The sequence below is a fragment of the Pituophis catenifer genome, unplaced genomic scaffold (genome assembly GCF_029215685.1).
Source record: "Pituophis catenifer annectens isolate HBS135680 unplaced genomic scaffold, rPitCat1.0.hap2 SCAF_4, whole genome shotgun sequence".
NCBI classification, from domain to species: domain Eukaryota; kingdom Metazoa; phylum Chordata; class Lepidosauria; order Squamata; family Colubridae; genus Pituophis; species Pituophis catenifer.
This window is the reverse complement of record NW_027256884.1, coordinates 53742491-53765653: the sequence shown is the minus strand read 5'-3', so window position 1 is coordinate 53765653 and position 23163 is coordinate 53742491. Positions and strand designations below refer to the sequence as shown.

The 23163-nt window shown below is 36.5% G+C and overlaps 1 protein-coding gene across 1 annotated transcript in view; it reads left to right on the top strand.

The window, feature by feature from the left end:
- PHEX (phosphate regulating endopeptidase X-linked) overlaps positions 1-23163 on the top strand; it is a 294767-nt gene that overhangs the window by 45816 nt on the left and 225788 nt on the right. Inside the window, exons 4-9 of the mRNA XM_070943250.1 lie at positions 14446-14532; positions 17158-17384; positions 19155-19223; positions 20176-20292; positions 22059-22142; positions 22400-22545. Coding sequence (XP_070799351.1) covers positions 14446-14532; positions 17158-17384; positions 19155-19223; positions 20176-20292; positions 22059-22142; positions 22400-22545 — 730 coding nt within the window. The remainder of the gene's footprint in view (positions 1-14445; positions 14533-17157; positions 17385-19154; positions 19224-20175; positions 20293-22058; positions 22143-22399; positions 22546-23163) is intronic.

Below are 23163 nucleotides of genomic sequence, written 5' to 3'. Positions count from 1 at the left end.
AACAAAGTCTCAAGTAAAGTCAGCAATGAAAACGCTTTTTGCTGCTTTTGGGCCAAGATTGAAAATTTCCAAGGCACCAACGAAGAAGCAAGAGATCAAACCGACAACTCGAGACCTGCACGCTCCCATCCTGACTTCGAAGGCGACGACACCTGAGCCCAGAGAGCCATGCCGATTCCGTCCTACACCGCAGACCGGATCAAGTGCCAACGCACACGAAAGAAAGAGAAGAGCTGTCGCCACCACCAGAACCCCTAAAACCGAACCAGAGACCGACTCATCTGAAGAGGAGCGGAACGAGAGAGCTGAAATGGAGAGAACCTTCCACGACGACGCCAAGGAAGAAATGAGCAACGCGCATGTGCAAAGCTACGTAGACGGCCCCGAAAGACTTGAACTAGCCAGAGAACCGCGCAGACTCGTTGCGAGCATCCCCATGCCGTTCTGTAATTTCCTGCACTTGCGAGACCACGGACTGCCTCAGGTTGTAAGTAATGGACAAAATAATGTGGGGAACTTACCCAGTGACTTCCCAAAACTTAGAATTGATGGCATTAATTTACAAGAGTGGTATCAACAACTTCAGGTTGTCTTTATGAAAGAAAATTTACTATTCTTTATAACTAGTCCTCCAAGAAGACCTTGGACTTTAAAAATAGATTGTTTACATCATAGAGCATTTTTCATAATAATATCTAGCGTGTCTCCTGCAATGTATCATAGCATCAAATCAAACCTAACTGTGTCAGAAATAATTCAATGCATGTTTAATCTATTTCACAGCGATAGCGTAGCTACAACTACAAGAATGTCTAAGGATTTCTTTTCTTCTAGAGTGAAACCAGGGGTTTCTATAAGTGAGCATTTGATATCTCTAAACAAAATAAGAGCTGAGCTGCAATTGAGGGGGGAAGTGATTTCAGATCAAACAATGAAAAGTGTTATTATCAATTCACTTGATTCATCATGGGATAGCTTTATGTCACACTTAGATACTATTAATTTAGGATATTTAACCATAGAAAGTCTATCTAACAAATTGATAGCAGAAGACAATTCAAGAAAAAATCGTTCCAATAATCAAACAGAACACAAATCTTTTAGGAAAGTAGCTTTCCAAGAAAAATATAATGAAGCCTTTAGATGCCACAATTGTGGGTCCAGGGAACACAGTAGAAGAGACTGTCCCAAAGTCTCAAGGGAGAGACATAGGCCAGAATATAGGAGCAAATACAATTATAGACAGTCTTCCACAGATAGACACAAATATAGAAGCCCACCAAATTACAGAGAAAGTAGAGGGGGTAGAGAAAATTCAAAAGAGAGAAAATCTGGGTCACTAAATGGACTAAACAAACAAGAAAGCACCAAAACACAACAAAATGAGAACAATAATTGGCTTATTGATTCTGGTGCAACCAATCACACCACTAACAACAAAAGTATATTATCTTCATTTACAGAAGATAAGTTTGTGATAAAGGTAGCTAATCAAGAAAAGGTTCAAGTATTAGGCAGAGGAAATGTGACCTTGCCTGGTTTAGGTAAAATAGAGGGGGTATTATTAATCCCAGAAATACCTCATAACATACTAAGTGCTATAAAACTAAGCAGAGATTCTGACATCAATATAGTTTTCTCAAAGGGGAAAGCAACTTTAGAGAAGGACAAAACAAATATAGGCACTGTGATGATAAAAGGAGGTCTACCCTATCTGATAACAAAAGAAAGATGGTTACATAACATTGATTCAAATATGGAAGATTGTATTGAAGCAGATGATGAAAATGTTAGTAACAGTGACAATGATGAATGTAAAATACCTCATGATCACAAAAATACACACAATGAGAAGAAACCAAAAATAGGTAAACCAATTCATGATGATTGTGCTCACATCTTACATAGGAAGTTAGGACATGCAAGCTTTCCTGTAGTTCAAAAAATGACTGAACACGCAGAAGGTGTCAAAATAAAAAATTGTGATAATTATTTGGAATGCTCAGTATGTAAATCCACCAAACTAAAAACCAGTCCCAGACCAAAAAAATCTAACAGATCAACTAACAATATTTTTGACTTAGTACATATGGATTTAGTTGGTCCATTAACTCCATCAATTACCTATAGAAAACGTTACTTTCTAACAATAGTGGATGATTATAGTCGCTATGGTTTTGTTTACACATTAAAGCACAAGGATGAAACCTTTCAGAAATTTAAGGAATTCTACAAACGCATAGAAACACAACATAATATCAAAATAAAACAAATTATGACAGATAGGGGATGTGAATTCATGTCTAAAGAATTCTCCCAATGGTTAAAGGATAGGGGAATGCTACATTTCACGTCCAATCCATTTTCTGCGTTTCAAAACGGGATTGCAGAGAGAAAGAATTCCACACTACAAACCATGATTAGATGCACATTAGAGGATGCTGGTTTAGGCAAACAATTCTGGTCAGAAGCCCTACATTATTCAAATTACACTCAAAATAGAACCTGGTCCAGTATTGTGAATAAGACACCGTATGAGGTGATGTACAATAGGAAACCTAAATTAGCACACATGCACATATTTGGAGTCACTGCAGATGTGCACATACCTAAGCAGTTGAGGAGAAAGGGAGAAAACGTATCCAGAAGATTAAGATTTATGGGATATGAAACTGGAACCAAAGGGTACAGATTCATTGATAATAATAACAAATTTATAGTCTCCAGAACAGCTGTGTTCCATGAGCAGGCCAATTGGTCTAAACTGCACCTTAATGAAATATTTCCAAATAAATGCAAAGATGCGATATCTTGCGAGGAAGGGACAATAGAAAATCAAAACATTAACAAAAATAAGAACAAAACCAAAACTTGGACAAATAGTCAGCATAAAATAAAGACAGACACATTAACAAAAAAGGAAGCTAGATATTTGCACGACAACCATAGCAAACCTGAAAGAGCTATTAGAAACAATAGAAATCAAATACCAAGTAAATACAAAGATTACATAATGCATATGAATGGAGAACAAATAACACCTAATACATATGAGGAAGTATTAAAACTCCCTCGTGAAGAAAGAGAAAAATGGGAACTAGCTATGAAAAAAGAGATGGAAAGTTTGCAAGGATTAAATGTATTCACTCCTGCGATCGCACCTAAGGATAAAACAATTATAGGTACCAGGTGGATTTATAAAATTAAGAACCTAGAAGGAGGCAATACTTTATACAAGGCTAGACTAGTTGCACAAGGTTATGCACAAAAATATCCAGAAGACTATACTGACACATACTCCCCCACGGTGAGGACAGAGAGTGTTAAAACAGCTCTAGTAGTAGCATCTGCACTCAATCTGGACGTATTTCAATATGACATACAGACTGCGTATTTACACGCAAAACTAGATAAGGAAATATATGTAAGAGCACCACATAGTCAATACACTAATAAGAATGAAATTTGGTTATTAAACAAGAGTCTATACGGATTAAAGCAATCTGGCAAGAGATGGTACGATTGCTTGGTAAAAGTACTAAAGACCATGGATTTCAACGCTACCACTGCTGATAACTGTTTTTTTGTAAAAAAGAGTGATGATTACATTGAATTTGTATTAATTTATGTGGATGATATTTTATATATAGGAAAACACAAAGAGAGCAGAGAAATCTTTGTAAATAAGTTAAACGAACATTTCTCGTTGAAATCTCTAGGTAAAGTGAATAAATACCTTGGTGTACAAATTAACAAAACTAGAAGGGGATTCAAACTTACTCAGAAAGATAAGATCATTGAACTTCTAAATAAATGTAATTTAAACAATGCCAAAACCTGTGACACTCCTATGCAAACTGATTTCCTTAGAAACACTGATGAGTCTTCCCCTGAATTTAAAGATAATACATTTTACAGATCAGTTATAGGCTCACTCCTTTATATATCTAATTGGACCAGACCAGATATTGCATTACCTCTCAATTTATTGTCAAGATATGTTAGCAAACCAACCATGTATCATTGGGAAGCTGTCAAAAGAATTCTAAGATATTTGAAAAGTACATTAGATTTTTGTTTAGTATTAGAACCTAATAATGACAAAGAACCAAAAATTACCTGTTATGCGGATGCAGATTGGGCTGGTGATACATCATGCAGAAAGAGTACTTCTGGTTATATTTTTCTATTGAATGATTGTCCAGTTTACTGGTACACTGGTAAACAAGAACTGGTAGCCACTTCAACCACAGAAGCGGAATATGTTTGTTTATCCAAAGCTGCAAATAACCTTGTATGGTTCAATGACTTGATCTCAGATGTTTGGAAAAAACCTGCATTACCTTTTGTTGTGCATGAAGATAATAAAGCAGCCATTGAAATATCCAGATCCGATGCCATTGGACAAAGGTCCAGGCATATTGATATAAAATTTAAGCACGTGAGACAATTGTCTCAAGATGGATTCATCAAAGCAATACATTGTGATACTTCTGAACAATTAGCTGACATATTAACGAAGCCTTTACCTTCTAAACAGCACAAATATTTAACTTCTAAATTGTATGTATTATATTGTCCTGAATCTGAATGTAATTGGTGTTGTATAGCGAACCGGCATTTAGAGGGGGATTTGTCAGATGTAAATGCCTTATTCTCTATTGTGTAAATAATGTATATATGGGACATCAGGGGTTAACTTATTCTTTGGATTTTAATGTATTCATAATTTACCACTCCCATTCCTGGCTCCACCCCTTGTATATATAAGGAGCCACCCTCACCATTTTCTTTGCTTCTATCTTGAATATTCAGCGAATATAGAATGCCTATTATTATTAAAGAGAAATATATTTAAATCTCTAATTCTTATTATCTTTATTGAGTCTGATCCTGAAAATATTGCAACAAAATTGCCAACATATACTGGATCATGGAGAAAGCTAGGGAGTTCCAGAAAAACATCTACTTCTTCTTCATTGACTATGCTAAAGCCTTTGATTGTGTGGATCACAACAAACTGTGGCAAGTTCTTAAAGAGATGGGAGTACCAGACCATCTTATTTGTTTCTTGGGAAACCTATATGCGAGTCAAGAAGCAACAGTGAGAACTGGACATGGAATCACTGACTGGTTCAAAATTGGGAAAGGAGTCCAGCAAGGCTGTATACTGTCGCCCTGCCTATTTAACTTATATGCAGAACACATCGTGAAAAAGGCAGGGCTAGATGAATCAAAAGTTGGAATTAAGATTGCTGGGAGAAATATCAACAACCTCAGATATGCAGATGATACCACTTTAATGGCAGAAAATGAAGAGGAACTAAAGAGCCTCTTGATGTGGATGAAGAAGGAGAATGCAAAAGTTGGTTTGAAACCCAACATAAAGAAAACTAAGATCATGGCATCCGGCCCTCTCAATTCCTGGCAAATAGATGGGGAAAGAAATGGAGGTAGTGACAGATTTTATTTTCCTGGGCTCCAAGATCACTGTAGATGGGGACTGCAGCCAAGAAATTAAAAGACGCTTGCTCATGGGGAGGAAAGCTATGGCAAATCTAGACAGCATACAAAAAATCAGATACAACAAAAGTGAGTATAGTCAAGGCTATAGTTTTCCCAGTTGCAATGTATGGCTGTGAAAGTTGGACCATAAGAAAGGCTAAGTGCCAAGGAATTGAGGCCTTTGAACTATGGTGCTGGAGAAGACTCCTGCGAGTCCCTTGGACTGCAAGGCGATCAAATTGGTCAGTCCTAGAGGAGATAAACCCTGACTGCTCTTTAGAAGGCCAGGTCCTGAAGATGAAACTCAAAATATTTTGGCTATTTAATGAGAAGGAAGAACTCACTGGAGAAGTGCCTAATGCTGGGAAAGATTGAGGGCAAAAGAAGAATGGGAAGACAGAGAATGAGATGGCTGGATGGAGTCACTGAAGCAGTAGGCTTGATCTTAAATGGACTCCAGAGGATGGTAGAGGACAGGAAAGCTTGAAGGAACATTGTCCATGGGGTTGCGATGGGTCGGACACGACTTCGCAACTAACAGCAACAACAAAAGAAACTGAAACTATAAACTGGGAGAACATAGATTCTAGTTCTACCTTGGGCACAAAGCCAGGTGGGTGACCTTGGGCCAATGATTCTCTCTCTGCCCTAGGAAGGAGGCAATGGCAAACTACATCCAAAAACCTTGCCAAAAAAACTACAAAGATTTTGTTGCCAAGTATCAAAATCTGTGTCATTTGGGACCAGACCATGTTATCTCATCTTCAATCTTATTTTACAAATAAAAATGTAAAATGTAAGATTCTCCATTTTCTCATGGAAAGGGAACTGAACTTTAAAGAAATCACTGTTAGCAAAACACAGTATTATAAATTTAAATAAATGGTTACTAAAAGCATGATATTGGGAAATTGAATAATCAGAAACAACCTTCAGAAAATAGGTTCTTTCCCTTTTAAAGAATGTTTAAGACTTTTCGGGGTTTAAGACCAATGGTGGGTTGCCCCCGGTTTGGACCGGTTCTATAGAACCGGTAGTAAAACCAGTGGGAGGCTCTGCCCACTGACCCTGACGTCATCAGAAGCAATCTGTGCATGTGCAGAAGGAAGGCGCGTGCACGAGCGAAGCAAGCGCTCATAATCCCATTGTGATTAAAGGCAAGTAGAACCCACCCCTATTTAAGACTCCTTCCTTCCTTCCTTCCTTCCTTCCTTCCTTCCTTCCTTCCTTCCTTCCTTCCTTCCTCCCTCCCTCCCTCTCTCCCTCCCTCCCTCCCTCCCTCCCTCCCATAGCTGTGGAGAAGGGACCAGCACAAGAATAAAAATGTTGAGCCTAATTTTAGAGAGTTGTGGTTCCATTTTTATTTTCAGCAAGCAAAGTATATACTTAGCATTTTCTGTGTTCCTAAATACTCCAGATGTCTGTCTTTAGCATCTCCTTGTTTCTGGAGCTTGGACTATAATCCTTTCTGGAATGCACTAGTGTACTCTTGCAATGTTATAATTAAAGTCTCTGTGTTTGTCAAGCCATGAGTTCCTGTGGGGCGGGGGAAGCCACAACCCTAAATTTGAGGTTTTCTAAAAAATGTAGATCCTACTTTAGCAACTCATCACTGAACAAAACAAGGGTCATGGGAACTTGCTTGAAAAGGGCACAGATTATTAGTCCATTGATCTCAGTATTATCTACATTAACTATTCTTTGAGGGATCAGACAGGCAAATTTTCCTTTCTTCCTTTCTTCCTTCCTTCCTCCTTCAAGATGTAAATCTTGACTCTTAAGATCCTGGCACCAAATTATGGACCCTTCTGAATGCAGTAGTGTTCTACAATTGAGTCCAGACTCAGAAAAATCTGCCTAACCTTTTCTTAGATTGGATTTTTAATGGAATTTTATGCCAAGTCTTATTACAGACAAAGTAAAAAGTAATTTCACTCTAGATAAATTGCATTCACAAAGTGTCTTGCATTTGATCTATGTAGGATAGAATGATACATAAAATGCAAAGTTGCTTAGTATTAAAAAGATAACATTTTTAAACTGAGAAAGACTTCCAGTGACTTTGTAGATTTATTTTTCTTCATAATATTATGTAAAGTTTGCTGTTGACTTTTTTTGAGATGGATCAAGATGGCTTGAGTTTTCAGGCTAATGTACTGTTCTGATAATCCCTGACTGCTCCTCAACTGGTGTTAGCCAGGCTTGACCCTCTTAACTTCTGAGCTACAACAAGATCAACCATGTGCTGCCAAAGATGTTCAAAATGTTTTGACATCAGAAGTAGGACCATTTCAATTGCTGTTATTTTTAAGTCTTCTCCTGAATTCAGAAAAAAAAATTGTTTTGCAGCTTCCAAGTATTATTCTTGAGGGTTTTTTCATATTTTCAAATTTATCAACAAAAGGATATATCTAGGACAAAGCAGCAGACAATATGCAATGAATGTAGGGAGCTGTTCTGGATCTCAGTTCAGCTTTTGTAGAAAAAAGTCAGAAGCCTAGTAGTACAGTCAAAGTACTCACAGTATTCTGAAGGATTTATAATGCAAATTGGGTGTGGTAAATGCAGATTACTAGTACCATAATACAAGGTTAGTACAATAATATAAGGTTAGTTTGGTTAATTGAAGTTGAACATTCAAGGTACAGTACATTTGAAAATGCATTGATTGTATTGGCTTTGGACTGTTTTGTTGAACTTTGGTGTGTGCACATTTTGCATATACTGATATGCCTGTAACTATAATTTTAATATTATTGGTGCAGTTTATCAGCACCAATAGGCTCTCCCTTTTTGCATCTATCAACCACATAGGCAATGAGAGAGACACAGTTATTTCTGGTGAACTTCTGGCGACCAGTATGTAGCTATAAATAAATACACTTTTACAACATGATATCAAGTTCAATCTATTTGCTTGAACTTGCTTAGTAAGATACATGACACAGCCTATAGAAAGCAGTGTTTAACTAATGTAGTTGAAAATATTTCTAAAAACTTTGTAGGAATAGAAAGAAGGATAACTTGTACTTGCCTGTATGATTTGTATATTTCTAGAGAAGTGCTAATAGAAAAGAATATGATGAAATTAGCTCTTTGTTCCGCTAATAAGTTTCCCAAGCACTACAGATTTTATTTAAGGAAAGAAAAATTGGGGGAAAGTAACTGATTTTAGCTAACTGATTTTTCAACTGCTCTCCCCTTTCTTAAGCAATCACAGCAGAGATAGAGATGTTATATTTCAACTGCTCTCATAGAAGGAGAGCAGTTTCTGATCATCCTTTCTGACGATTTACAAGAGATAGATGATGTATGTAAGACAGCTGCCATTGATGGAGTTGAGCAGACTGCAGATGGACATCATTGCCCTTCAAGAGACAAGACTGTTAGACTCGAGATCTGTTAAGGAGAGAAACTTCTTGTTCTTCTGGCAGGGAAAACAATCAAACAAGTCTAGGGAATATGGGGTTGGCTTCGCTGTCAGAAACACCCTACTAGGATCCATTACTCCATCTGCTGCAGAAAGTGAAAGAATTCTGTCCTTGCAACTCCACTCATCAGCAGGGCTGGTTACTCTTATTAGCGCATATGCACCGACATTATCATCTTCAGCAGAATCCAAAGACAAATTCTATGACAATCTGGTTGCTACTATCAAGAAAATCCCTGAGAAAGAACCACTGTTTATCCTTGGCTATTTTAATGCCAGAGTTGGAGTTGATTATAGTTCTTGGCCCATTTGTTTAGGTCAGTTCGGCGTCGGGAAGATGAACATGGCCAACGCCTGTTGGAGTTTTGCTGCTACTATGGTTTTTGTGTTAGCAATACATACTTTAAAATAAAGCCTCAACACAGAGTGTCTTGGAGACATCCAAGATCGAAGCTCGACTTGATTCTTACCAGGTGCTCCAACCTCCCCAATATTACAATCACATGCAGCTATCAGGGTGCTGAATGTGCTACAGACCACTCCTTGGTGTGTAGCAGAATAAAACTGCAAACAAAGAGATTGAATCACTCGAAGAAGAAAGGAAGACCACGAATTGACATCACCAAGACCCGCAATCAGGGCAAAGTGGAGAAATTTGCACAAGCACTCAAGGAAACTCTCCCAGGCCCATCTGAAGTAAATGCAGCTGAACAATGGGAATATTTCAAGAATGCTGTTTATAACACTACCTTGTCAGTATTTGGTAAGGAGATCAGAAAGACAGCAGATTGGTTTGAAGCCCATTTGGAGGAGTTGACGCCAGCCATCGAGGAAAAAAGAAGAGATCTGATTGCATATAAAGTCTCTTCCAGTGAGCGCAACCTACAGGTTCTGGGAGCTGCTCATAGCAAAGTCCAACAGACTTCCAGGAGATGTGCTAACAATTATTGGCTGCAGCTGTGCTCTCGGATCCAGATAGCAGCTGACACAGGCAACATCAAGGGGATGTATGATGGCATCAAGCAGGCCTTAGGTCCAACACAGAAGAAATCTGCCCCTCTGAAGTCTGCTACAGGTGAGGTTATCCAGGATCGAGCACAGCAGATGGCACACTGGGTACAGCACTACTCTGAGAAAATTGAAATTCTGTGTTTTGTTCCAAAGTTGTATATTTAGCTTTTAAGGTAAAAGATGTGTACCACACATTCAAATCTTACTAAACAATTGTTTCCCAGCTTTCTGCATCAGTTTTCACCTTCTTTGCCTCTTTTCTGTGACCATTTTACTCCTATGAATAGAATGAATGAGCTGGAAGGGTCATTGGAGGTCTTCTAGTCCAGCTTCCTGCTCAAGCAGGAGAACCTATACTATTTCAGATAAGTGACTGTCTAGACCAGTGATGGCGAACCTTTTAGAGACTGGGTGCCCAACTACAACCCAAAACCCACTTATTTATCGCAAAGTGCCAACAGGGCAATTTAACTTGCATAATGAGGTTTTACTACCTAAAATAATGAAAAACAAGGCAGAGTTCAGCTAATTTTTCTAAGAAAAACGTGATAAATGCACTTTTATGCCCCTTCATTTTTTTCCTGATTTTGAAATATTGCGTTTAGCAACAATAAAAAAGAAAAACATTTGTAATATCATTTCTCTTTTCCTCCCTCTTTCCCTCTCTCTTCCCCCTATCTCTCTTTCCCTTCCCCTTCTTTGTTTCTCTCTCTCTTTTCCTCCCCTCTCTCTTTTTCCCTCCCTCCCCCTCCCTCTCTATCTCTCTGCCTCTCTCTCTTTCACTCTCTTGCTCTTGCTCTCTGTCTCTCTCTGTGTGTGTCTCTCTGTCTCTGTCTATCTCTGTCTCTTTCTCTTTCTCTCTTTCTGTTTCTCTCTCTCTTTCCCTCCCTCCCTCCCCCTCTCTCTATCTCTGTTTCTCTCTCTCTCTTTCCCTCCCTCCCTCTCTTTCTCTCCCTCTGTCTCACCCTCTCTCTCTTTCTCTCTCTCTGTCTGTCTCTCTCTCTCATATCTATCTATCTATCTATCTATCTATCTATCTATCTATCTATCTATCTATCTATCTATCTATCCCTGCTCTCCTGCCCAGCTTCACGTGTCATGTGAATCCAACCACTTGGGCTGTGGAGGAGGAGTGGAGGCTGGAAGGCAAAGCCAAACATTAGAGATCCATGCAAAATAAGGCAACTCTAACCTGGATCCTGTTGGGGAGACACCCTCCTTCCCTCCCCCTCTCTCCCCCGCTGTGGAGGCCCGGGCAACCTGAGTGCAGCTCCCTCCTCAGAGGTGACCAGCAAGCAAACAAATGTGGCTCTCAGCTGGGAGGCAGTGGCATAGAGCCCCACCTCTGGCCAGCAAGAGCGGAGCAGGCAGGGCATACACCTTCCCCGCCGTGGCATTGGTGCTGGCCAGGAGGGACGCAAAGCTGAATGTTTGGAGCTGTGCTCGGTGGAGTTTGCAAGTGGGCTTGGTGGGGCAGCTTGGCATGGATACCCTGGCCCGTTTGGTTCGCCTCAGCGTGGGATGGAATGCAGAAGATGGAGGAAATCCATGCCTCTCAGTGTTCAGCCCTCAAAGTCTCTTTTGGGGTGACTGGGAGGGGAGGGGAGGGCAAGGGGGTCCCAACAGGGAGCCACAGTGGAGGGACAAAAAAACCCACAGCTTGCCAATGCCTGCCCTATGGCATACTGTGCTGGGTCAACAGTGCGTGTGCCCACAGAGTGGGCTCTGCATGCCACCTTTGGCATGTGTGCCATAGGTTCGCCACCAGGGGTCTAGACTCTTCTTAAAAACATCCAGTGATGGAGTGCCCATGATTTCTGGAGGCAAGCTGTTCCACTGGTTAATTGTCCTCACTGTTAGGAAGTTTCTCCTTAATTCCAGGTTGCTTCTCTCTTTGATTACAGTAGTTTCGAACAATTGTTTCTTGGCCTACCCTCTGGTGCTTTGTAGAATAATTTGACCCCCTCTTCTTTGTGGCAGCCCCTCAAGTATTGGAATACTGCTATCATGTCTCCCCTAATTCTTCTTTTCTTTAGACTAGCCAAACCCAAATCCTGCAGCCATTCTTCATACGGTTTAGTCTCCAGACGTTTGATCATCTTAATTGCTCTTCTCTGAACTTTTTCCAAAGTCTCAACATCTTTTTTATAGTATGATGACCAAAATTGGTGGTAACATTCCAGGTGTGGTCTTACTAGGTTTTTATAAAGTGGTAGTAATACTTCACATGATCTTGATTCGATGCCTCTGTTTATACAACCTATGAATATATGGCAACCCAAATTTTCTCAAAATATATTGATTCATAGATGTAAGGGAGGTTTGTCAATAACTTTCCAGTGTTGTAATCATATGGAATGACAATTAATGCCAAAAACAACTTCCTCTTCCAAATAAAAATGGCATCAAGAAACCAGTGCAGAAGCAATGCAAATATCCTCAAAGTATAGACTCAAAATTACTGAACAGAAGAAAGAGTGGTAATATTGATTCAGGGGACATGATTTGAGAGGGGGAAAATTGGCTTAATCTCAGAAAGAGCAATATCATCACTCCACCTCACCCACTTCTACTCTTGATAGGACAAGAACACAATCAAAGTATTTTAGGTCTGACTTTTCATAGGTAGGATTTTTTCCCCCTTCATAAATTAAATGGAAGAAGTTTAATTTGTGAAGGAAGTTGAAGGGTATGAAACCTAGCGTGAAACTATGATTGTAGGCTGGGAAAGTGGCAGGGGCTAGAAATAGCAAGTAAGATTAGAGGTAAGGCTTTACCACAAATATACAGTTAGTTTCAAAACAGTTCTTTTTCTGAGAGAAAATAATCCTGTAGGAGTATTTAGCTTTTAGTGGAGGATAGACTTCATTTTAATAGGATATTACTATTTACTCTTAGGATAACAGTATATTCTATTTAGACTTATATCCTAAACCGATGATGTCGATTCTAACTGTACCTTTGTAAGACAATCTGCAGCATAGGACAGGGCTCTTCCCTTCCTTGGCTCCATCCAATTCATCTGAGATCCAAATTGAAAGAACAATGCAATTTAAAGTAGAGAAATAGCAACTCAGGGAAAAAAGTCAATTCTTATACTGAATACGGTTGTTTTTGAGAAGTAGCTATATTATGAAGGAAAATGGAAGCTGTCTTGATTATTATTGATTACATATATTTTATGATCAAGGAACCATGGTTTTTTCCATAATAATCTAACAATAAACCTTTGAAGTAAACAGGAGTGAGAGAAAGTATAAAGTATAAAAGAACAGGAATCTACTATATTTTATTGTGTGTGTATATATGTTTGTGTTTCTCTCTCTCTCCCTCCCTCCCTCCCTCTCTCCTTAGCATTGTCCAAGTGCAAGGTCCACTTTTTATTTTAACAGATCAACCAAGTGTTGATCGATCCATTGTTACAGAAATTGAAAAAGTGATTGGCCCAAAGTCACCCAGCCAGCTTTCAGTTCTAAGGCAGGACTAGAATTCATAGTCTCCTGGTTTCTAGCTGGTGTCTTAACTGCTAGATTAAACTGACTGTCTCACACACTCTCTCTTTCTAAGTCATCTACAGATGTCTCCTTGCCTTTTTGGCAGGATTAGGTAAATTCTCTGAATGTAGAAAATTTTACAAAATTTCGACAGTTTAAGTGAGAGAGCATAAACCCCTTGAACCTGCATTGGAGTGCATAAATGACTCATGAGACAAATTATGACATTTCACTGTTTTGAAGCTCTCTTAAATACCAACTTTGGCACCTGCTGTTTCCATTTCCTGTTTCCCAGCTCTGGGTAAATCCTGGCTTTAGTCAATTGACTTGGAATGTGTTATAGATAACTAGGTAAAAATAACCCACCCCCTCCCCAGAATATTTAGAATGGTTTCAGGGAAATTAAGGTGGCAGCTAAAGAAATGGAACAAGATAATTGACTTTTACATTTCTAATTATGCAATTAGAATTCTTGAATCTAACCTTTCATATAATAAATGCAATATATGATGCAATATAAGAAACAGAGCAATATTTAATTATAATTTGGGTAGAATAATCATAGAATCATAGAGTTTTCCCCAAAAGATCCCAACATCATCACTTTCTTATCAATAAAATAAAAGGTGAAAATGTATCTGATGTTATATAATTGTTGCTGGCTCTACTAGAATTTTGAATAGGAGTATTCTACGATGCAAGAATGTATTAGAATTCCCATTTTTGACCAAGAATAGGAGAGAGCTATTCAGCCTTTCTCTTCAGTGTTTAATATTCATTCAAATGCCAGTGATGACATTCCAGAACAGAGTATAATATTCAATGCAACTCTAACACTTGTAGTTTAACATTTTCTAAGTCCCTCAATCAAAAAATGTCCATGGCAGCCAATCTAAATATCTAAACAAATATTCCCACGAATTCAGGTATCTTATCTACATTGAGGATTCTGAACTGTTTTCTAATAATAACAAATGTCTTGGGGGAAAAATCTATTCTTTACAGCTCTCCTTGAAAAACCGCTTAGCAAAAGACGAGACAATGAAGCTGTACAGAAGGCCAAGATACTTTATTCTTCATGTATGAATGAGAGTGAGTAACTATTTCCATAGTGTTAGAAACTATATGGTGCACAACTGTTAGTCTCTATTAGGAGAAGAAGGATGTACCAAAATTAATTCAAAACAAAGTCCTAATATACCTGTGCAGTGAATTTTACATTTCAGATATGTGCAATGGGGCACTTTTTTCTGATTGCAGTTCAATCTATACAATATTATATCACTTAAATAATTATATAACGTCATAGGCTACTATTGATATTTGTGTATGAAACATATAATCATTAATGTAGCTTTTTCTAGTTTATTGTTCATTTGTTATGCTGGATGGTGTCAATGACAAATGTATTATAACACATCAGGAAATACCAGATTGATTGGTGATTGACAATAGTAATTTCAGGAGGGGAACTGAGTAGTAGGATTGAGACAGGGCTTTTGAATAAGCGGTTTATTATAAAAGCATACTAAGTTCATGGTTATATTAGGATGGAATTGAAAATGATTTAATTGATGCTTTAGAGGGGTACAAAGGTAAGATTGAAGGATTCTGATTCACATAGAAACTCTGAGGAAGAAGAACTAATATCAAATAATGATGTATTAGAATAATGAGGGATATTAAATCAAATTTTAGAGTTTTAACACTTCATCTATGATGCCTCAACCAACTCTCTGGAAGAAACAAAATAAAAGGAATGAAGAAGGAATAGCAGGAATTTTAGCTTTGCCACAGAGAAGTAGGAAAATATTATTTTTTCTGCAAGATCTGAGAGGTACTGGACATAAAGCACTTATTACATTGGCTACATTTGCGTTTATATGTTTAGATTTTGGTGGGTTAATTTTTTACAGTGCAAAAGCAACTTGAGGAATTACAGTAAAAACAAAAAGGAAAGATACCACCATTCTTTTACTTCATTTTTTCTTTTCTTCCACCTGTATATATGAATCTTTGGAAACTGAACTATCTATCCAAGAAAAGGTTTATATCTATATTATGGAGATTAGGTCACTTGAAACATGTCTGATAAGACACCTTCTTGTTGATAAATCAAATACTGCATTTTTGGGAAGGAACCATATTTTTCAAGCAGATTATTTACACATTCCAAATCTGCATTGTTGAAGAAATGAGTGAGTCACAGTTTCTGAGATTGGACAACAGAAATTAAGTGAAGCCCAGATTATTGATATTTATTCTCACTTTTCCACAAATTCAAAATAGTCCTGAAATACAACTGTAGTCTTTAGTTTAGCTAGCACCCCAGAAAAATTAACTGACTCCTCCATTTCATGTAATATAATCCATTAGCTCTGCCAACCATTAGTTAGGGCTACGTCTTATAATTCTTACATTTAAGACAACATTTGACAAAAAAAATAAATAAAAGACATCTCTCTATATGTAGTCTATAATTTTTACTTCCTGAACTAAGTAAACAGTAGAAGTATCTAAAAAAAAAAAGTAGAAACTATCTTTCCCTTATTTCAAATTAAGAAAAGTGCTGCATAATGTACACATTTATATAAAATTGGATCTCAGTGGAACTTTCAACTTTGAATGAGGTCATGAATATTTAATTGCTTTTGATTCTAATTAGGAGAAACTTGAATATATAGCCTAGAGCCTACATATTAGTGAGCAGTGAATCATAAAACATAGGAGATATTCTCATTTAGCTGGAATGGAAATGCTTTTCAGACACCTATTGACCAGAAAGAGGAAGGAGGAGAAGAAGAACTTGTTACATGCAAATTCAGAGAGAGAAAGGGGAGGGAGACAGTGTAAGAAAAAATCTAATGAAGAAAGAACAAATATAGAGAAAATACTAGAGAAAATTCTTATATCAACAAAGGTGCCCCAATGCCCTCCAACTATATTTTAACTCAAAGATGAGAAGATAAAGCCTAGAATTTAAATTTAGGAAGACAGACCTATGCATAGGCTTTGTAATAAAATTTTTATTACATAATGTTTCTTACATTACATAAATGTTTGCACATGGTTTCATTCTTGTCAGCAAATATAGCTGAGTTGTATCTGAGAATCATCTAAGCAAAACAGTAAGTTAGTTTCAAAATAAGAGGGTGAAGTCTGACAGCCAGAGATTATGTTACTGTTTGTTATGTTACCTAAAACTGCAACTTGAAGTAGAGATAGAGCCTTGCCCTTTATTATGTATTTATTATTATTATTATTATGTATTATTATGTAAAGCAATGGCCAGTATTAATCAGGGTTCTAGCAGAACCATACAGAAGTGCCATAATCAGGTGCATGCTGGCCAGCTAGTGGAGAATCTGAGCATCCATCATACTGAGTCAAAAACTTGGATGATTTGACTTTGCTCTGAAGGTTGCCAGTGACTGAACAGTAGTCAAGGCCTGAACAGACAGATGGCAAGAACATACATTTTTCTGCTCTCTGTGCCAAGACAAGCTATTCAAATTGGCTTATGTTTAGCCTAAATCTATGGTTCTAGGTGAAATGGCTCTACATTTCACTTGATGTAGAGAAATATACATAATGATAGGAAAGCAGACGTATACAACAATATACAGACATACAGACATACATCAATATACAGATTTTAGAAGTGGATTTTTTTTGCAAGACCTTTATGTTGACTGATTTTTTTTTTCATTTTCCCAGATAAGATAGAAAAAGCTGATGCAAAACCACTTTTAAACATGCTGAAGCATTCTCCATTTCGCTGGCCTGTCCTGGAATCAAACATTGGGCCTGAAGGTCTGTGGTCAGAAAAGAAGTTCAGCATGCTCCAGACTCTTGCTACTCTTCGCGGACAATATAGCAATTCTGTTTTCATCCGATTATATGTGGCTTCAGATGATAAGGCTTCTAATGAGCACATCATAAAGGTATTATTAAGGAAACCATACAAGTGGTATTTTCAATTAATTTCATTTTATTATTTAGTATTCTGTCCTTATTCTGGAGTAGCAGATCCTGGCAATTGGACTGCAGCAATGTGTTCTAAACAGGACTGGCTTTAAAGACCATCTATTCTAGAAGCTGGAAAGTGCAAAATACAGTAGTCTGCTTGCTGGTGAACAACAACAGTCAAGAAACAGCCATTCTGCATTGGTTGAAGTGGAATTCAAATTGCTAGTTTTATCTTGAAAAACCCTATATGGCTTGGCTGTGTTTTTTTATATATATACAGTATTGTTTATTGAATAGCCCGAAGGCCTTTTCAAACAAAACAGAAAAGAAAAAGGGAAAAAGATAAAACAGTTACAAAAATAACAATCTAAAAATATATGATATATGACGTTAAAATTTTACAATATCAAATTTCAATAGCTAAGTTGCCAAGATTGATAATCCAAATAAGATAGCTCCTCTCTAACTCAGCTCATCTTTCTTACAATCAATGAATTTTTTTTCGATATAACTGGCTCATATTGCTGTCATCCTTTTAAGATAGCGGCGTGGCTGTTAGGTACCTTCAGACCTTTTTCACATGGAATTGAATGACCTGATGTATGCTCTTTGACAAACTCAGTTAATGGCCCCAATGACAAAGTTGTTGGGGATGGGGCCCATGTGTATTACAGCCAATGTTTTTTTCATTGTGGTCCTTGCATTATGTGACAGTCTTCCCTGGAGGTCTAATCAGTGCCCATCTTAATGGTCTTCTTCAAACTAGTAAAAACTGCATTTCCAGAAAGCATTTGGTATGGTGACTATGTACCACTGCTAGGCCTGTAACATATTTCTTATTATTATATTGTTGTCTTAAATAAACATGTCTAGAAGCCCATGCAGATTGTAATGGTGTATAAAAGATAGGAACAAACTTAGAGATAATAAACACATCATAGATGTATTATTTAGTTAGTTATTCACTTTATATATAAATGTATACAATTATGGAAGCCATGCAGAGAACATAGATAAGCTTTTGGATAGCCTCTTAGCATTCAAAATTAAACAAAAAAGAAGGAATGCAATTTTGTAGTACCACATGGACATGAGCTATTTATACCCCAGAGAATTCCTTCCTTAACCACATATGCAAGAAGGTACAGCATATTTTAAATCTGTATTTGATTAACTCTTCAGCTAATTTTGTTAACAGTATTTATAAAACTTTTACATCTGTGTTCAACAACATCCTGACATCTGGTTATTAGTATGTATATATGTAAATGACTAAAAGCTGAAAAAATAACAGTATTCCTGATGGCATTCTATAGTCATTTCTGATTTAATTATCAATAATCTTTACAGAAAGTACATTGCTATATTCTATTTAATTTTTGAAGAAATGTATTGTTCTTATGTTGCCTTGCTATGAAATATTCATATTTTTGGGATGAAGCAATTTTTTTTGGTAACATTAAAACTCCTCAAGGTCTACCTATTGATTTTGTAAAAAATGCAGAACATCCAGGGTTAATAAATAGAATGCTTTTGCGGACATTTTCATATCTTTTGAATTCTGTCCATCCCCTTTAACTTATAATACTGTAATGGATGTTGGTATTGCAACACTGCTACAAATCTATTCACAAGTAGTCTCTCTAAGATCTTTGGGTTTATCTTTGAAGTCTGGTTATAGAACTACAATCCAAATTGTGTTTTTGTAGATCTAATGTATAGTAATTCTTATTTTATTTATATAGTTAGATCAAGCATCTCTGACTCTATCAGCACGGGAAGACTACCTGGACAATACCACAGAAGCTAAATCTGTGAGTGTTTACTCAATCACATTCAGGATATTTTCTCAGCCTATCTGGAATTACAACTCCCAAGTGCTAGCTGGATTCTGGAGGTGAAATCCAAGCACATCTGCAAAAAAACAGGCTTGGAAACTAAGTGTTCATTTTGTACACTATACCGAGTATAAAGATGATATTTCTGCTAAAAATTGCATAAATCATATGAAAAGTGAGCTGAAAGAAAATCTTAATTATGTGAGAATATATATCTTATCACTTACTAACTATGCAGCAATTACATATCGTCCCCAACATAGCAGGTAATATGGGGGAAGATTTAAAAAATGGTATATAGCAATTGAATATTTGAACACATTCTGACATGTTCCCCTACTCTAAACAATAAACATGACCAATATGTCAGTTACTTATTATCAGTAGAACCCTGCCCTGTTCCATGACCCTGTTCCTTTTCAATATTGACTGTTATTTGCAGCACAATCTTCTTTGTTGATTTATGAGTTGCAACCAAGGATGTCTTGCTGAGTACAATTTTACAATCATTCATATATTGCACAAGTTCCCTTCTTGTGTTTAGTTTTCTGAATATGTAGATAAATATTCCCTGATAACATAGAAAAATAAAGGAAGTACAGATGAAGTTCACATCCTGGTTCCTCAATATGCTTTCAAAACCAAACTTTTGAAGAAAGCTAAGGATCCATTTTCTCAATGTGTGCTGATTAATGCAAATGTCATGCTAATTAATATTTGTGATGATATTAATGCTAATTCTGCTAGCAAGATTTACCATTAAATAATATCAAAATGCAATACTGTTACTGAAACTAAAAATGAAAATAAGTAAATAATGTACTATGTTAGACTATTCAATGTAAAATAAGATAAGAAGTGTTATCTGGTTGAGCTATTGGTGTTTTTTTTTTTATGTATTAATGTCTGAATTCTTACCCCACTGTAGTACAGAGATACCTTGTTCCAGTTCATGGTTGATATCTCAGTCCTTTTGGGTGCCAATGCTTCACATGCAGAGTTGGATATGAAGTCAGTGCTTAAATTAGAAATCAAAATTGCTGAGGTTAGTGCCCTTTTAAGTATAGATTTTAGCTGCACTTGTGGTAGCCAGTCTTCAGAAGAACCCTGGATTTATTTCTCCATTCAGAACTGTTCTTTCCCAGATTTGTAATTCAGTGACAAAGCAGTGTGCCATCTTAATTGTTGTTGCCTCTTCTGCATCTGTTATTTTCTTCTATCTGTCTTTGGAAGAACATTTGAATAACAGAGTAACAGAATAATAGAGTTTTTAAAACTGATTTTGGGAACAAATCTCTTTGTCAGTGGACTGAAGTAATAAAAATACCTTTACAAGATACAGTATATAATGGAGTAAAACTTTCCATCAAACATTTATAACATACAAATGCATAATGAATAAATGCAAAAGACACATAAACAAGGCACTGATCAGTGTAAAACAGGGAGAGTGCCACAGGGAAAAAACCCTGTATATTAAAGATATAAAGCAGGGAAAAGCAGGGTGGAATCTTAGAAGCTAAAGCAGAACTTAAATAAAACAAACAAACAAGCAAAAAACTGATTAATTAATAAGGATACAATTTAAAGCATAAAAGTATATAAATAAGAAGGCCCAAATAAATGTTTTACAAAATGACAAATAACCATTTATGTACTGACCAAACATTTTGCAATAATATCTTGCAAGGATATGGGTAGTTTAAGTTATTTATGGATAAATATAAAAGGGCTTTTAATACAGAACTGACAATTACTTGTGTCAAAGTTCAGGATAAGTGTGTTGTATAGAAAAGTGAATGGTTGCAAGTTATACATAAATAGCAAAAAAACAAGAGCAAACCTAAATTATAACCCATTTGCTGTAGGGAAGAAAAATAGTAGTTAAATAGCTGTGAGAATGTTAAAAATTAAAAGGCTCTAGGTAAAATATGAATATAATTTACTTAAGGAGTGGCTTTATGATTTCTTTTTAATGTGTATGAGAATTTGGCATCTATATCTAATAATTGGGAAAATGCTATTAATGTTCTTTTCAAAAAGAAAATTAGCAGGATTAAATGGAAAATTTAAAAGGATTTATTTATTGTGTATATGTGGAAAGGGCCAGTAGAAAGGGCCAGTAAATTTAGTAGATTTTTGACTGAAAGAATGAGAGAAACAATTAGTAAAATTTAAGATCTGCAATGAGTCTTTATGCTGCCAGATTTTTTCTTTTCAGGAGGACACTGAGAAATGTTTGGATGTAGTTAAGATAGTTCACTGTATTGATTTAAAGAAAATGTGTGATGAAGTGGATATGATTAATTAGGGAATATTTTATGTGAATATGATGTGAAAAATAAGTTACTAAATGCGATAAATGTGATTGTATATAATAAAGCAAAGTCAGTGAAAATGAACCAAATATTTAGAGAATGGTTGAATGGTCTGAACAGGGGGGTAAGAAAAGGATGCCTGGTATGCCTTTTGTTGTTTAAGTTATTTATAGATAAACATAAATAAAATATAGAACTGACAATTACTCTGTGTGTGTGTTTTACAAGAAATGAATGATCGTGAGTTATCTGTAAAAGTGAAAAACTAGAAGCATAAATTATATTGTTAAATTGTTATATTGAAAATTGTTAAAATAGTTATACAGAAAAGTGGTTGTTTATATATAATTATAAAATAATTATGTTTGATATCAGCAGGGTTGATGTAATTTTGCTTATTTCAGTGAAGGAACTATTAAAAGATCTGTTGATGTTAACAGAGTCAGAGTGGATTTCTTAGTAGCATAATATTTGTTTACATGTATCTTTGCAGATAATGATTCCACATGAGAATCGAACCAGTGAATCTATGTATAACAAAATGAACATTTCAGAACTCAGCAGCATGGTCCCACAGGTTGGAAAAAACTTTGATAATGCATGATCGGACTGGATATTTATCTTTCTAAATTGAAAGCTGCTTTAGATGTGCATAAGGTGCAATTTAAATTAAAATAGTTAAATACTGTATATATGTCACAGTTAAATGCAGCTGTTTTTATGAAAAGTTCAAAATATTTGCAATGTTTAGTGAACTTCAACTTTGCAGTCAGGTGAAAACTTACTCAACTTTTTTAATAAGAGCCAAACGCTAAACATTTATATATCTTTCAGTTTGACTGGCTGGCATATATCAAGAAGGTGATTGACACTAAACTCTATCCTGACCTGAAGGACATTGATGCTTCAGAAAATGTGGTCGTCCGAGTGCCCCAGTATTTTAAAGATTTATTCAGGATACTAGAAAGAGAAAGGAAAAAGTAAGGATTTATCATTGATGTTGTTTTTCTGCTGGACTTTTAGAACAAAGTGTTGGTTCCTGGTGCACTTTGAAGTTTCATACCAAAAAATAATATATACCTGCAGAAGTCTTTCAAATATCAACAGTTGCAAACAACAGAATTGCATTTTATTTTATTTAAAATGGATGCCATTAAAAAAACCACATTGCAAAAATTAGATAAATTAGATAAACAAGATAGTAAAAACTAAAAATGAAAAAAACAAACTGGAAAGGAGAAAGAGAAAAAAACCCTCCTTTGATAGGATTTCCAAATAATGTTATAAAATTCAGATTTTAAGCAAAGGCTACATGAAGTAATATTATCCAGTCTTACCTTTTTTAATATGAAGCTATCTCAAAGACTGAGAATTGACACTGAATCCAGTGGTGATATTCAGCTGGTTCGCTAGAACCTCTTGTTAATTTTATGTGCAGTTCAGTGAACCAGCTGAATTGCCTCAGCCTGGCCCTGCCTCCTGGCCTCCCTTGTCTGGTCCCGCCTTGGCCCTCTCCTCCTTGGGGGGTTCCCCCTCTGAGAAAATGACCTGTGTCAAGATCCTGTGGACAACTCTGGCTCAGGCAGTCGAATTCCACG